The sequence below is a fragment of the Pogona vitticeps genome, chromosome 11 (assembly GCF_051106095.1).
Source record: "Pogona vitticeps strain Pit_001003342236 chromosome 11, PviZW2.1, whole genome shotgun sequence".
Lineage (NCBI taxonomy): Eukaryota > Metazoa > Chordata > Lepidosauria > Squamata > Agamidae > Pogona > Pogona vitticeps.
The window spans coordinates 19,651,834-19,669,018 of record NC_135793.1 but is presented as its reverse complement, the minus strand read 5'-3'; the positions used below and the strand labels follow the sequence as shown (position 1 = coordinate 19,669,018).

Here is a 17,185-nt window from a genome sequence, read left to right as displayed (position 1 = left end):
TAGCTAGCAGTCACACTAGTTTTAGGTTTCTGAAAGCTCTAGTCTGAAAAGATAACTTTCCCTGCCTCTGCATTTGTTATTGTTATTTTATTGTTGCAATCAACATTCCCTCTAAGCTGCATTTGGAGCTGTGCAGTTGAGTCGGTGTGGCCGCCCATTTGCTTCCAGTTGTGACTGGAGCCCTATGTACACAGGGCAAGCTCCTGTCCAGCACTCCAGAAAATTAGCAGGAACGTTGGCTGCAGTGCTTGAAAAGAAACTTTTTTGAAACTAGTGAGAAGGATGTCAGCCCACTGGAAATTGATTCATGGCAACTGGACTTCCTTCTTGTTAAGCTGAAATGTTTTGCTACTCATCCAGGTAGCTTCAATCTAAGGATTGTTGGTAGGAGACCCCTGATATATCCTCCATGTTGGTTTCACTCCCCCTGGTCTGAATAGGCTCCTTAGATGGACAAAGAATGGGGAGGGGGAGAGTGAAAATCCCACCTCTGCAGTCCTTCTCCGGGCGTTAACAGAGATCTCTCTGGTTGGTGTGGTCCTGGATCTTTCTGGGGACACATGAAAGGGCAGCATGATAAATGTGGGACAGATTGTCTCTATGGCCTCCACCCCTGTTGAGCGAGGGTTTTTCTATTCACACGTGTATGGGCTCCCTGACCCCTCTCTCAAACCATCTATCTTCTCCGTCCAAAATGAGTACCTCTTGGTCATCAAATGAGTGTCCTTTGTTCTTCAAATGAAAGAACTGCTGAGCCATTGCTCCTCATGTGCTGGGCCATTCTCCTGTTTAGTGGTTGTTTGGTTTCTCCGCTGTAGAGCTCTGAACACTCCTCTTTGCATCCGACCACATATATTACATTGTTCCTGTTGTGTTTTGGTGTCCGGTCTTAGACACAATCTGTCCCCCATTTATCATGCTGCCCTTTCATACGTCCCCAGAAAGATCAGGACCACACTCACCAGAAAGACCAGTGTTAACAACCGATGACAATGGGTAGAAAAGGAATGCAGAAGTGGGATTTTCACTTCCCCCCCTCCCCGTCCTTTGTCCCTCTGACAAGCCTATTCAGAGCAAGGGGAAGTGAAACCAACATGGCAGATATTTCAAGGGTCTCCTACCAACCAGGCTGAAGAAGCTACTTGGATGTGTAGCGAAACGTTTCACCCTAATAATAAAGAGGTCCAGTTGCCATGACTCAACTTCCAGATAATCTCACCTGGGTGACAGGGAATCTTCACAGACGTATTGGCAGCCCACTGTTCTCCCAACCTTCTTCAACCTAACATAGAGTCTCAACTCTTCTTTCTCTGCGAGAAAAGTGTGTGGCCTCGCTCTGCTGAGGAGTTTTGCACACGTACCTTATCATTCCTTTCACAAAGGAATTTCAGCTTCTGTGCCTTTTTGTGCATAAATACTCCTTCCAGGCTTCCTGTCTCCACAGCACGCAGTTCAATGGCTTTCTCTCCCCAGCCCATGACTTGATTTGACTGAAGATAAGCTTTTAAAAAAATATATGCAAGAGTTACATGATGTGGGTGATGACGGGCAAGTGGGGTAAAAGCACTGACCAAGTAGAGCCCTTCCACATTGGGTGGACATTGCTGAACACATGTAATGAAATTTACTTAACAATAACGAAAGCAACAACAACTTCATGCTTTATTTCTCCAAGAGTAATTGTAGTGGAATTATCACAGTAAAATTTTGGCTGGTCTGAACCATTTCTAAGAGCAGGTTAGGACTCACATGACTAATGCTCCTCTTTGTGTGTGTGTGTGTGGGAGAAAACAAGTCAAAAAATGTCATGTGAAGGCTACCCTGGAACTTTTCACCCCATCATCTACTCTTCTATGTGGAGGGATAAGTTTTTTGTTTCTGCAGAGGGGACATTAAATCACATGAGCCCCTTCTTGTCGTCAAATTTACCCCCTCCATCAGAGGTGAACTACTTCCTCGAGAGATTGCACAAATCTGGCAAGCTTGACTCAGCTTTTTGAAGGCCCATGAAAAAGACAACTGGAGTGCAACCCACCAGGGATTTTGCTTAGTCAGGTACCAAAATTCAGAGAGTACCAAGATCCTTCTCGGGGCATCTATTCATTTCTTCCCACGAGTCATGCTGCCTTCATTAAACCTCACCCCCCCCCACACACACACTTTTCTAGGAACCAGATAGCTGGGTCCCCTCTATCTACATCTGTGTCCCCCCCTCCCAACGTGCACCTCCTACATCTTCACTTTTTCTATCCTCCCTCCATTGCTGCCCTTCAGGTCATCATGGCGGTAGGAGGTGGAGGATGAGCGCTGCAGAACGGATGATTGCAGAGCCCTACTGTGTGGCCAGGGAAAGAGCAGTGAGCCAACGCTTGCTTGCTTGCCTGCCCGCTTCTTGCGCGGACACTGCACTGAGCAGAAAGGGCACTTGGAGAAGGTGAACAAGGTGATAGAGCAGCTGGAGACACCGTGTGTATGTGCTGGATGTGTTTCACACTCCTTGTTGTTGGTGTCCAAATTGTTAGTTATAGCTCCACAGGTACCTTTGACTAGATATTGTCATACTGGGGAAACCTTAGCTTCCACATGTAATCTGCTATAGGCCACCAATCTGGATCAGGGTGTTCCCTGTGCCACCTCCTCCCTTCCTGAAACACGACCTCCTTCCCCAAAATTTGTCCTCTAGGCCTGCTCTGTAAGAATAACAATGTGGCACAGAACTGAGTATAATAGGAATGGAAAAGGATTTTGTCGAATTCAGTAGTAGAGTTTTCACATGTCCCAAGGCTTGTTAATGGAAAAACCATTGTTTTGTTTTCCATATTTATTGGCATACTTTTTTTGGTTAGGAGTGTTGCAAATTCAGTCTCTGCAGCTTGTAACAGTCTTATTGGTATCCCATCTACTTCTAGTGATTTATCTCTCTGGCCATATTAATATAATCATGCTTGGCTCTGTCGCTCCAGCTACTCTTTTGAACGTCCAGGAGACGAACAGGCTTTGAGTGTCTTGGATTCAGCAAAATTAAGGAATAAAAACCTCTTTGGTGATGACAAACTTGTACATTTTTCCAGCCATTATGCCCAAGTGAATATTCTTACTTGTAAAATATTCCTTTAATTTTTTTTCCCTTTGAAACATTTTGGGAATAGAACGTCTCCTCCTTTCCCCCCTCCCACACTTTGTGGTGTTTCATGGTGCAGCGGTTGAACTGCAGAACTGCAGCCAAAACTCTGTTCTTGATCCGGGTTCAATCCCAGGTAGTTGGCTTGAGGTTTACTCAGCCTTCCATCCTTGCAAGGTCAATAAACTGAGTACCCAGCTTGCATGGGGGTGCAATCTGCAGCCTGCATAATTTAAACCGCCCAGAGAGTGCTTTAAGTGCTATGTAAATAAGCAGCATGCTTTGCTTTGCTTTACCTTCAAATACAGGCACCTTGGCTTTTCCTAAACACTTGTTACAGCTGTTCGATCCATTCTGTTGTCTCAGGCATGACTATGTGAATGTCAATCAATTGCATCTCCCCAGTTTTTCTGTCCTTGTTGTTTCTTTTAAAGATTAGACATGCATCAGTAGCACTTTGGAGGCACTGTTGCGTTTTAATACAAAAATCAAACATTCTGCCCTTTTAGCAACAACTCGTTCCTCTCCTCATGACAGAAAAATATAGCCATCTCAGTGTCTTCCAGCACTTTCTGTGGAGTGCTGAAGCTCTCCACTGGATTTTTTTTTAAAAAATCAAGCTTCCAGGCAGGTTCAATATTCACAGCTGGATTTTATTTTCTCTCTCTGCTAAATCTGACTGGCTAATGATTCTTTTATCTTCAATAGTTTCACCCCATGCCATTAATGCTAGATTGTAGATACAAGAAGAACCCAGCATCACACATACAGTGTTAAACATTAATGTGGCATAGAGGAGCGTTGCCTTGACATGTGTTAATTATACCTCACAGCTCTTCTCTTTTTTTAAAAAAAAATTTGCTGAGAAGGGAAGGATCTACAAATGCTACACCAAAGCAAAAGCAGCAGTATGGCATCGTGTCATGCTCTGTAAAGTATGGAACCAATTCTTTATTTCTTTCTCTGAAGAGGCTGGTACCCTCGTGTACTTTTGCCACTAGGCTTCCAAAAGTGGGGCCTGACAGGCAATGGTGCCAATCAAGTTTAGATGAGAGTTTAAGCACTTAAGCAAATATATTGCCAGCCGTCCAGAAATTTAAAATATATATATATATATTACTCTTCCCTTTTTTGGATATGTCATCTCTCCAACCATCATTATGGCTGACTTTTGGTGAGGCCTTGCTGAATGGCACGGAAGAAGAGGACCCACAGCCCACACGATGATCTACTTACTCCCCAAGTGCGGCCATTCCCTGTGTTCCTTGTGCCCTTCAAGAAGCAACACTGGAAAACGGATCACAGTGTGGAAGGCTTTCATTGCAGATTATCAACTTCATCCGCAAAATTAAATAAGTCAAGAATAAGAGGGTTGCTGGAGAATGGCACAGTTCCCTCTCAGGCCGTTCCCTCTTTTTCAGCCTGACCTACCTCACAAGGGAGTTAAGCTGGGAAGAGAACAGCCATGCACACTGCTTTGGGATCCTGGTAGCATAGATGGGGTAGCCATGTCATAAATAAGTTCAAGGACAACCATCCTCAAACTTTTTTTGGCCTAGGCTCTAAACACAATATGAAAGAAATGTAGACCACATCAAGATTGTATTCGCGAAGGCTTTCATGGCCGGGATCTAATGGTTGTTGTGGGTTTTTCGGGCTCTTTGGCCGTGTTCCGAAGGTTGTTCTTCCTGACGTCTGGCGAAACGTCAGGAAGAACAGCCTTCGGAACACGGCCAAAGAGCCCGAAAAAACCACAACAGCCATCACATCAGGATTGTCTAAGTCACATAAGGAACCTTATAAGGTACTCAGTGGCCCCTTCCAAATGTGCCAGAGGCCCCCAGGGGACCCTATGGCTCCCATGAAGAATGGCTGGTCCAGGAGAAAAGAAATCCGTTCCAGGGAAGCACCCCCTTCAGAAGATGGGACATGTGACTCTCCAGATATTGTTGGGCTGTGATTCCCACCGGATCCTTTTGATACTGGGCTGGCTAGGGCTAATGGAAATTGTCTCTAAAAAAACATTTGGAAGGACACAGATTGCCATCTACTCTACTTTCACCACACCATGCTACACATTCTTTTTTCCAGATGCAGAAAATTGTACTATTTTTCCACCCTGCACTGAACACTTTTTTGTGGTATGAGCATGTGAGAGCATTTCACAGTGGACAGTCCCATTGCTGCAGTCTCAAGCTGCCTAGGGAACTACCCTCAACTATTGTAAGCTTTCAGAACCATTTACTACACACATATGGTATACAAAAATGCCCCGGTCCCTTGATTATCCTGGTGGCCATTTTCCCATCTCCACAATAGTCTAAACTGGCTTTTGACTTTGGGGAGAATGCAGACCTAACGTCCGTTTTCCTGGGTCATATCCCATGTGAGATATGGCTGCATTTGTATCACACTTACCAACAGACACTGGCATTTCTCCCCACTGCAAAATATTTTCCTTTGAGAAGTGTCCATAAATGTCAAGATACACTCCTTCATCTTCATAGGTGAGTAGAAGTTCCATTCCACTGGTATTTGGGAGTATGATGATGGCGTGTGGGTGAATATTTCCCTGGATCTGAAATAATATTTTATTAAGATTTATATCACAAGACAGGCTATAATTTTAGTAACTACAGTCCATCAATCTAGATGTCTTGGCAGAAGATTAAAACTTACAGACTCGGAACTCTTTTGAAGGAAAGGGATATATCTGTTTGAAAACAGTATATACATTTTTTTTTTGCTGGTTCAGAGACCATACATATGAAAAGAAATACCCTTTTTCCTATCAAGACTCAGCAACTGGAAAGATTTCTTTTTTTAAAAAAAAAAAACACCTTTCTTTAAATATCAAAGAGTGTACCAGTGTTTCATTTCATGTTCTGGCAGAATCATGCGGTGAAAATAAACCAAAAAGCAATTGGATATAACAAAACTAGCAGCAGTGTTTTGTATATGCAACCAAAGATAAGAATTATATTCGTTCACGCTTTTGAAAAAACACTGGAAATATGGCATGTATTAAAAACAACGGATCCAGATTAGCAACTATGCAAACAGTCCATTGATACTGGAAAGCTCACACGGTTACAAAGCCATTTCTTTATCATTTCACTACTTTAGTAGTCTGGATGTAATATATTTTTATTTACTGAACGTTTAAAGTGTGCCAGTGTTTATTTTATTGGTTAGCTTGACTCCTAATCTTTTGCGATTGCTTTCCGTGAGAGAAGGGACTGGCCACTCTCTTTCTGTTACAGAATTATATAGCTAGAAGGGACCCCAGGTGCCATCCAAACCAATCTCCTGACAAAGCAATAAAGGTAAAGGTTCCCCTTGACATTTTTAGTCCAATCGTGTCTGACTCTAGGCGGCGGTGCTCATCCCGTTCTCAAGCCATAGAGCCAGCGCTTGTCTGAAGACAGCTTCCATTGCCACGTGGCCAGCGTGACTAAGGAACGCCGTTTTACCTTCCCACCAAGGTGATACCTAGTTATCTACTCACATTTGCATGCTTTCGAACTGCTAGGTGGGACAAAGCGACGGGAGCTCACTCTGTGATGTGGATTCGATCTTACGACTGCTGGTCTTCTGACCTTGCAGCACAGAGGCTTCTGCAGTTTAGCCCACAGCGCCACTACGTCCCTGACAAAGCAATAAACCCACAGCTAAAGCTTGATGTCCTTCCACTGCACTCATAACTTTTGCCTCTACAGATATGTGGTGGCAACTCGAAAGAATGTACAATTCGGACTGAATTTGGCCAAGTGGAGAGTCTAAGTAAACATAAGGGAGATTGTGATTAGATTTCCTGATACTTTTTTTGTTTTGCTAAAAACTATCACGGGAAGGGAAGCATCTGAACTGGGATCATGACAAGGGGGGGAGGGAGTTAGTCCCTCACCACATGCCATTCTCTGAAGGAAACCCCCCAAAGTTGCTTTTTAATTTGGACAAGGGCTAGAAATCAGATACCCGTAGTGTAGTTGTTTATAAAACCTAATACTGTACACAGTTGTATTCCATCAAATGAAACGAATAGCCAAGGTTGGGGGAAGAGGGAAAGTTTAAGTGAAAGAAGTACTACATAATAGGGAATGCTTAAACTTCTTTGACCAGCACAATGGCCCTGATCCAAACCTTCCCCCTAAGCTGATTTTATTCAAAGAAAAAGTCAGGTTTGCAGTGGCCGTGCAGAATTTCTCCCGTCATTTCCCACCTTTCTGTAAACAGACACACAGCTTGAAGGTCATTCAGAAGTTTACAGATGCAACGCACATCGAAAACCCACATGTCCTCACAGGGGAAAAGCAAGCACTGTTTAAGAATACCTTCAAGGCACATCCTACTCACATCTAGAAAAAAAAAACCTTACCGTTCACACTGTAAAATATTCAAACAGCTTAGAGCAGTTTGTAATATCTAACTCTCAAACCTCAGAATGTGTGTGTGTGTGTGTGTGTGTGTGTGTGTGTGAGAAGCAGGACCATTTACATTATGCATACACAATGAAGAGGGATGACTTTCTTTTAAAAAGATAATAATCATGATATACACCAGTTCTGAACTATTCTTAAACTTACGACTGTAGCAAAAAAGAGGATTATCTTTACGACCTAATTCAACTATGAGAGATCTCCACAATTACTATTTTCACAGGAAGAGAAACATCCCCTTGCATTTTTTGCCAAGCATAAGGAAAGATACCCACCTCCCCACACTCTCAAAAAAGGATGACTATTTTAGAGCCACAGAAGTGTTATGAACAAAGCACCGAAGCCAGACTTAATTGCCCCAGGCCAACCTTATAGTCCGCCGTCTCTGCAGCCACTATCCGTAAGACCAGAACAGGAACCCAGAGCCGGAGCGCAATTTTAATGCGCTGTCTTGGTATCATTTGCATGAGGAATCAAAATAAGGAATGGAGAACGAGAAGGAGCTAAGCTGCCTGCCTTCAGCCTGTTGGTTTTAAAAGCAACCTGGATTCTGGCTGGTTTGAAAAAGCTTCCTGAAGAACATTCTATCCAGACTTTCAAATTTGCACCCTTCCTTCCAATCAAAAAAGAGTGAGAGAGAACCCTAATAGCTGCAGCTTAATGGAACAATGACACACTTATTTTGGTTCCTGCACTCCTGGGGAGAAAGTATATTTTTAGCTATCTTTCTCACGGTGGACAAGTGAGGAGAAACGGAGTCGCAACTTTCCTAAGGGAGCCCCAACTTAAGGACACTCATCTGGGAAATATCGTTCCTTCACGTATATAATTAAATTGGGACTTTGCTGCTGAACAGCAATCCTTCTTGTGAGACCGTGACCCTTTCCCCTTGTAGTTTTACTGTTTCTTGCTCAGTGAGGTAGCGCCATCGTCTTCCCTTTCTCTAGCTTTCATGACATTAGTCCGGAGTGCTTGCTCTTGTGTAGCAAAGATCAAGCCTTCGGTTTCTTTCTTGAGGGTCCCCAGTTTTAGTCATGCCCAATGATCATGTTTTCCACCAATATTTCTTGGATATTATATTATTTTTCCACCTATTCAACTTTAGATTGTTTCTTATATTCAGCCTTCCTTCCTGTTATTTTCAAAAAAAAAATTCCCCATTTTCACAGCTTTAAGTAATTTTTCTCTATTTCTATCAATATATTTCTATCAATATTTAGCCATTTTTTCTTTCTCCCTGTACTACCTATTGTATTTGTATTAATCCATGACCTCCAGTTTTCTGCATTAAATATAATCTGTCCACATCACTTTTTGGATGTAGTGTGTAATGCATATTCATGAATTTCCATGTTTTTTTAAAATTTGATTTATTATTCCAGCAGGGTTCCTAATGACTGGAACTGCCCAATGTATTTATGGCTTTTATTATATTTCCACCATTTAATTCTGTTTTCAAAATCTTTTGATGTATTCCCTTTGTGTCAAATCTTTAACTTTTATATGCAGGCGATTTTCTGCTTGCGTTTCCCAAGGTATTTATAATTGTCTTCCCTAAGTTACTAATTTTATGATATCACAATTTTTAAGCTTTATTCTGTCTAGGTTTTGGATCTTGCCATCATCAACATTTATATGTAAATTATCCTCATCATCAAACTGAAGAGCTGGAAGGGACCCTAAGGGATCATCCAGTCCAGCCCCTCTCAAAGGAGGCACAGTGGGGGAATCTGGCTCTATAGCCAGGTAACTAAATCACTGAGCTATCCAGCAGGTATGCCTGAGCTTTCCACTAAATGATAGCACCCAAGGCAGCATACAAGTTACAAAGAAAGTGGCAAAGAAATGAAAATAGATAAAACCAGCATTCAATGAAAACCTTAATCATATAAACCTTGCCTCAATGAAAAATGATAAAAATCAGCAGCATGCTTTAAAGAAACATTAAAAACATTAATGTTACAAAGGACACAGACTGAAAACAGCACTGCAGGGCAGGTTAAATATCACATGTCTATCTAAAAAGATGTGTTTTTTACTCCCTTCTTAAAAGCAGGGAGCAACAGATTGCAACTCTGTAAGATGCCCACAGCTTTTCCTCTCCAGAAAGGGAGTATAGTGTAGCGGTGAGAGTGCTGGAGTGAGCTCTGGAAGGCCCGGGGCTGAAATCCCCACCCTGCACGGTCTGGCTTCTACTGTCTAAATTGCAGAGGCTGAACCACTCAATGGTTAAGAAGGAATGCATTCTTCCAGGGTAGAATCTTACATGTGTCGGACGGTAGAGGTCGTATACTGAGCCAGAGTCCACATCAATAGCATGAAACCCGACTGGTGAACCATAGATGACTTTTAACCTCTGTCCATTCTCCACCGTCAAGTCCACCAATACTGGTTTTTGAGAAAGCGAGGTGAATGACTGCAAGGAGAAGAAATTGGATATTTCACATATTGCCAGGAATTAATTTGTAAGTGAAGAAATGGATGCTCAGTAGACCTGTTACAAATAATAGCTATAATCATCAATTGAGTGCAGTACGCTTATATCTCAAGTCATGGGATCAGAACTAATGTGCCCGTCTTCCCTGTGAGCTCTAGCATGCTCACTGAACTCCCAGGGGTAATTGGTTCACATTACTCTCTCTGACCCCTTGTTAGGAATAGGAAAAAGAGGTGTGAGAGAGAAAATTGCACTACAAACGTATAGCAGATTTATGCCACTTTCTGAACCTGACTTTCCACAAAGAATTCTGACAGATTTTGGACAAATCTTGTTGGACTATCCCCGAAATCCCCCAGAAATGTAAACTAATTAGTTGCCTAGAAGTACTTCTAGTCAATACTTTTCCAGTAATTGATCACTTGTGTTTGATAATTACAAAGGGAATGGGAAAATGAACAGAATCACAGTGATCGGGTAAAGCTATGAAAACAATTCAAGTATGAATCTGCTTGATGACTTACCTTAAAAGCCATAAATTTGTGGTAGGGTTTAGGAGCCCAGGCATAAACCTCAACAGAATTCTTCACAGCGATCACAAGAAATTTGATCCTCTCATATTTCACTGAAAAGTAATATTTGTGGGGTTTAAATTACATGGTTGATGGCTGATGTGTGTGTGTGTTTGGGGGGGGGAAGGTAGTTTTCTTTTCTTTTTTTCAAAACAACTTTTTCAAGTTCTGATCCTGGGATTCCAGTACCTGGATCCTTACCAGTCTTTCATTCATCACTTATTTTAGCAGTAAATCCTGGGCTGAAACTGTGGGAGTTATTTCAGCCTCATATGCTGTCTTATTAGATTTGGCTGCAAGGCATCTTTCTGGGCTGGGTTGACAATCAGTCAATCTGCCAGTAACCAATTGTTCTGTAAGTCTCTGCATATGTATTTGCCTTAAATTATGTGGAATTCTTTGAATACATATTATTTCAGTTGTAGTATCTCGGTGGTAAACCCCTCTCAATCTGTCTTCTTTACAGTCCAGCTCTCACTTCCATACATCTCTACTGGAAAAACCACAGCTCTGACTATGCGGACCTTTGTCGGCAAGGTGATGTCTGTGTTTTTTAAGATGCTATCTAGGTTTGTCATCGCTTTACAGGTTGCGAAATGGGCAGTTGGAAAGTGGACAAAGAATCTCTGTACATCGCTAATGTACCTCCACACTCAAAAGTCACTTAGATCCGTGTGCCTTGAAACTAATGCACCTACAGTCTCCTCTGTGACCTTGCAGCATCGTGCTTAAGTGAGTTCCAGGTGCACGTGGATATTGGGAGGGGACTTGTTTTGCATGCCTGCCCCTGTCCATCTCTCTGCCAGTAAAGGTAAGGTAAACACCCAAATAAGGCTGAAATCCTGATTAGGGAAGGCACGCCTTCAAGTCTTCAAAACTCATGAGGTTTGAACCCAGAAAAAGCTTAGACAAACTCCTGTCTTCCTTAGTGGCCACAAAGAAAAAGGAGGAGACCCCTCATTATTTTTTTTTAATTTCAAATCCAAAACTGCCCAACCTAGTAAACATGCAAAGATTATTCCAGAGCTAGGTACAACCATTGTGAGGGGGCAGACTTTGAATCAATGATTTTTATGCACCATATCAAGTCAGTTTATCCATTTAAGTTATATCTATTGCCTTACGTAATCATTCTCAAACAGTATGAATCAGATTTTACTGCTGTGCATGCAGAGTAATATTTTGACATAAACTGCCAAAAGCTAAGAAATCTCTGTAGTCAATATCCATTGCATGCTGAGTTGTGTGATACAACAGATAATGCCTATGGAAATTTCTTAGGTTGTGGCAATTCACTTCCAAAAGTTACTCTGTTTGCATAGCTCCACAACAGGATTTTCCCAGAATGTTCCCGGCTACAATTAGGAAATTGCTAACTAATTCCTCAGCAGTTTTATTAGTCACCGCTGAAAGGTTATTCTGCTAATAATGTTGATAATCATATTGGGAAATGAGACTTACCCACTTTGTAGTGTATGCAGCCTTCCAGATCACCCACCGACACCCAGCCTTGTCGTTTTTCCACATCAGGATCGTTCCGCAAAATTTTGTTTCGTAACCAGGATAAATAGTATACCCGTAGCTTATTCTTCTTTCCTGGTGTTTATTGGAACAGAAGCAGAAGCAGAACATTTTAAAACTTAACTCCATACTTGACTGGGCCATTCCTATGTCTGCCTGTGGTAAACTGGGAAGTTATTTGTGATTATTTAATTTTGGGGAAAGAGTAATTTAACCACTAGATGTAGTTAATAACAGCTGAGGTAGTTAGATGTAATCAGTAACAATTATCTACTTTCAAGGGAATTTTGAGGGGCATCTGATAGCAATTTTTCGGATTAATGATATTTTCTTATAAATCCTAAGTGACAAGGGAAGTGTTACAGTGGTGCCTCGCAAGACAATTTTAATTTGTTCTGTGAAAATCATTGTCTTGAGAAAAAATCACCTTGCGAGGTTCCCTACGCATCAGACTAAAAAAACAACAACAGAACAAAAAACAAAAAAAACCTCTTGCGAAGCATTGGTCTAAAAAAAAAACCTGTCTTGCAAACATCGGTCTAAAAAAACAGCCTTGAGAAGCACAGTCATAGAAAAAAGCATCTTGCGAAGCACCATAGGTAAAGGTTCCCCTTGACATTTAGTCCAGTTGTGTCCAACTCTAGGACGCGGTGCTCATCCCCGTTTCCAAGCCATAGAGCCAGCATTTGTCCAAAGACAGTTTCCGTGCTCACGTGGCCAGTGCGATGAGGCACCATAGTGATCGCAAAACCAATCGTCTTGCGGGGTTTTCGTCCTGCGAGGCAATCGTCTAGCGAGGCACCCCTGTATTACGATTTTAAAAAATTATTTTCAAATTGCAATACTGGCCACTAGAGGGAAGGAGAGAGTGTTTTCCTGTACTTTTCAGGCATGTTGATAAGAACAACACTACCTGATGATAAAGAATGGGACCAGTTACTTGTAATGGCAAAGGCAACCTGGCTGCTACCATGTAAAGAATTATGGAATGAGTTACTTTTAAAAGACAGCATTCCAAGCCCTGACCACTAGCATTTGAAACAGCCCGTTCCAACCCCCGTTTAAGTCCTCTTTCTGACTGCTTACTCCCCTTCATTTGGTCAGCTGCTTTTAGACCTCAAACGAACCTGAGATGGTGATTAGCACATTGAGTCCTTCAAGCACATCCATCTGCTGAAACCGCCTCCTGGTTATCAGTGAGTAAACTCTTCCTTGACCACTTCTGTCTAGAAGCCACAATCCATTCTCGGTCCCCACAAGTAAATTCACTCCTGTTAACAAGCAAGGGTGCCGTGCGATGTCTATCAGTACAAGTAAAACTTATAATGCGGATCATCTGAGGGAAATGGGTACAAGCCAGCCCACTTCCTGCTCAGGAAGTGAATGGGACAATATTCATCCCCCACCAATCAATGAGTCTTTTGTCTTTCAAAGTCACTTTAAAGAGGATTTCAATAAAGTCATGACTGATAGGTCTACTAACAGCAATTAGTCATCATGATTCTTAGGATTTGTAAGGAAATGTTGAAATTACAGAGCCTGTATGTTCTGGGGTCAGCCAGTTAAGCGTAACATTGTGTTGCTGCCCCAAATCACAATTTTCAGGAGCCTCCTAAGCCCCTTATGGTCAATGAGCACTCAGCTCTCATTGGGTTGCTTTGGAGATTTCCTCTAGACCAGTGGTCCTTAACCTTGGGCCTCCCAGTGTTCTTGGACTACAACTCCCAGAAGCCTTCACCACCACTTCTGCTGGCTAGGATTTCTGGGAGTTGAAGTTCAAGAACATCTGGAGGCCCAAGGTTGGGGACCCCTGCTCTAGACCAGTGGTTCTTAACCTTTGTTACTCGGATGCTTTTGAACTGCAACTCCCAGAAACCCCAGTCAGGACAGCTGGTGGTGAAGGCTTCTGGGAGTTGCAGTCCAAAACTCCTGAGTAATCCAAGGTTAAGAACCAGTGCTCTAGACCATTGGTACTACTTTCCTTCTAAGTGCTGTTTCGATGACCTAAGGATTAACCCTTGGAGAATTTCAAGTAATATCTTTCCAGACTTTGAGGCAGAAATCTTTCCTATTTCTGTTTGGAGACAACAGGGATTGAACCTGCAGCTTTCTATGTATAGGATATGTGCTACAACCCTGACTTCTAGGCATTAGCTCCTTTCTTGCCTCACCTTTCTCTCACCTCCTCTCTCTCCTTGTGTGTGTGCAAAAAATGAAAACATTTTTGTAAACAAACCACAAAAACCTTAGAGTCATCATACACTTGCCACTGAAATTTCACCTAAAGTGATACTGTGAGGCAAAGTTAGTGCCTCATTCAGGACCAAAAAAATTAAATAAATCATGAAATGATAGGGCAGAACCCAACAGATTTCCAGCAAGGCTTGTCAGAGTTGGCTCTTCCTGCCTTTCCTCCCACCAAGAATTCACATCCTTGACTTCTGAATACCCAAGAAGAAGTTTGCTACTGCAGTTGAATTGTTTCCATGTCAAGTGGAAGTGCCAAAGGGTTGATGCTTAGAAGCAACACCCAATGGGCCAGGCTTCCTTTTGGTTGCTATATTTTATATGGCTTCTTATCAGAGTGCTCTGGTGGAAATAATGAGATGGCATAAGATACCATACAGCAAGGAGAAGAAATTGCAGCAAAGCAGTAGCAGTGGTCCGGGAACCTTTCCCCACCTCAGCACACACATCATTATCCGTTTTGCTACGCTGTTCCTGTTCTTAATTTAAAATCTTGGCCTCTTCCAAACATATATCAAATAGAACCCAGAGAGCTGTAAACTGTAAATCTACATTTCCTGGGATAATTTCCTCCCCACATTTCATTCATTCATTTTGTTTCTCCTTAACGACTCAAGCCGAGGCAGAAGGGCGTGGGTAAAATATCTTTTCGGTTCTGTGGAGCTCATCGCTGTGCTGGCTGATATCGGGAAGATGGAAAGTTAAAGCTAAGGAGGAGCTACAGCAGAAATAACGAGGACCAGTCTTTAAATGATGGGTAGTTCAGTCCAGCGTTTGGGGTCTTACATGTGGATGGGGCAAATGTCTATGGTTACCTAGAGTCTGTGGATACCTCTGGTTATCTAGAGAAGCTCTGTCTTGGAAGTTCCAGGAGATGAAAAAGGAGATACTTCTTCACATAGTGCTTAGCTAAACTGTGGAATTCATTGGCACAGGACGTAGTGATGGCTGTCAACTTCAAAGAGGTTAGGGGCATCAATGGTAAAAAGCAGCCTCCCCCCCCCCATATATATCAGTTGTTAGAGAACCTGAGCAGAAAGGTGAAATCACACTCAAATCTCTTTTGAGGACTTCCTGCAAGCAAAGAGTTGGCAACCACGAGGACTGCAAGACTTTGGTCCAAACTAGAAGGGCTCCTCTTACATTGTTATGTCTAAGTTTGTATATCGTATCTCCAGGAAAGGGCTGTCCTGGGATGCAGAATGAGCGGAGATGCCTTCAAAGGTAAAAGGCCCTCACCAGCGTGGAGTGCACAGTGAGATGAGAGAAGACGGCATAATCTGATGGAACGGCCAAAGAATGCCACCCTGGGAGAATCTCTACGGAGAGAGCCTGCAGAATCAGGGACCTGCTGTGACACACACACCCCCGATGGACAAAACACACCGGCTCCATGTGGCCATCATTACTCCTAGGGCTTCAGCTGCAGATTTATTGATCAACTCCGAGATTATGACAGGTACCACCGGCATCTGAGAACTGAAACACAAGGCCTGGCGGCATCATGAGACATCCAAGCTGACCCTCACTTGGAAAGAAGAAAGATCCCATGTTCCAGATCGGGGCCTTGCTGTGGCTATAGAAAGACAGCAGGAACAGCTAAATACACTCAGGGGCTGTCCTAAGCGTGTTGCTATGCAACCTCTTTTGTCCCGCTCCTTGTGACTGACTACGATTTACAGACACAAGCCTTTGCTCATCTTATTTTTCCAAAATATTATTCCCATGCCTACAAGACTGAAATATTTTCCATCAGCCTCAAAAGAGAGTTTTTTGCATTTGCATAAATTATGCCAATTATGCAAACTGTATATGAAAGCCACACTAGCGGCTGCCCTATAGCGTACAGACGCTCTTCAAAAACAGTCATACCGGAAGGGCGGCTTGAGTCTTTCTGATCACTCCACGGAGTCCTTCTGTCACACACCTTTCTCGGGGTGTGTGTGGGTTTGTGCTTCACTTCACAAAGAAAAAAGACCCTACTTTGGGGCAAAGACCATTTGTGCAAATTTGGGGAAGAAGAATAAAAGGATTTGCTGTCTCCTTCTCATGCTAGAAGCAAGAGATAAAATTTGCAAACTCTTTACAGGCTGTCTTGAGAGGCAACTTTAATGTATTTTACCTTTCAAGTACGACAGATCCTCTGTCAATACCGTCCAGGACTTCTCTCGATTTTTCTTGATTTTTTGGATAGCTACCCCAAGAGAACCAGTGGCCACAACTGGCCTGCATCCAGGGCACGTAACAGGCTATTTTTATGGATCTGAACAAACAACGACTAATTGCCTTTCTAGAACAGCTTTATAGGACACCATGATGACTTATTAGCCATTTCCACTTCAGACAAGATTGCTTACCCCACAATGCGGAACACAGGATCTCTGAATTGAACTTCTTTTTATATTTGCGAATTTCCGGGCTGTCGCTCTGCGGCCGAGTGTTCGTGGGGTTCACATTGACGACGGAACCTTTCCTTGCATTTTGTCTACTGGAAGGACCTGGTTTCACATTGGCTGCTGGGGGGAAAAACAGGAGAAGTTTACGAACCAGCCACTTGGTCTTCCTGTAGAGCAGTAGTCCCCAACCTTGGGCCTCCAGATGTTCTTGGACTTCAACTCCCATAAATCCTGGCCAGCAGAGGTGGTGGTGAAGGCTTCTCGGAGTTGTAGTCCAAGAACATCTGGAGGCCCAAGGTTGGGGACCACTGCTGTAGAGTATTAAGTCTCATGAGGAAACAGCGCTTTACTTCCTGTCTTTCTGCAGCCTCCCCGGGGGAATTCCACCTGCCACAGCCCCAATTCCACCCCTTTCTGAGAATGTCTAACAGTCAAGCTAAAGGTAGCATTAA

At 42.8% G+C, this 17,185-nt stretch overlaps 1 protein-coding gene across 4 annotated transcripts in view; it reads right to left on the bottom strand.

Annotated features, from left to right (window-relative positions):
• NRK (Nik related kinase) overlaps positions 1–17,185 on the bottom strand; it is a 125,968-nt gene that overhangs the window by 3,167 nt on the left and 105,616 nt on the right. For 3 of the 4 annotated variants that reach the window (XM_020813943.3, XM_072981398.2, XM_072981400.2), the window contains exons 24-30: positions 16,695–16,853; positions 13,218–13,361; positions 12,031–12,165; positions 10,522–10,622; positions 9,827–9,976; positions 5,540–5,699; positions 1,362–1,501 (exon numbers count right to left, since the gene is read on the bottom strand). In XM_020813943.3, the coding sequence (XP_020669602.3) occupies positions 1,362–1,501; positions 5,540–5,699; positions 9,827–9,976; positions 10,522–10,622; positions 12,031–12,165; positions 13,218–13,361; positions 16,695–16,853 (989 nt within the window). The remainder of the gene's footprint in view (positions 1–1,361; positions 1,502–5,539; positions 5,700–9,826; positions 9,977–10,521; positions 10,623–12,030; positions 12,166–13,217; positions 13,362–16,694; positions 16,854–17,185) is intronic. The other variant, XM_072981399.2, reaches the window with a different exon arrangement.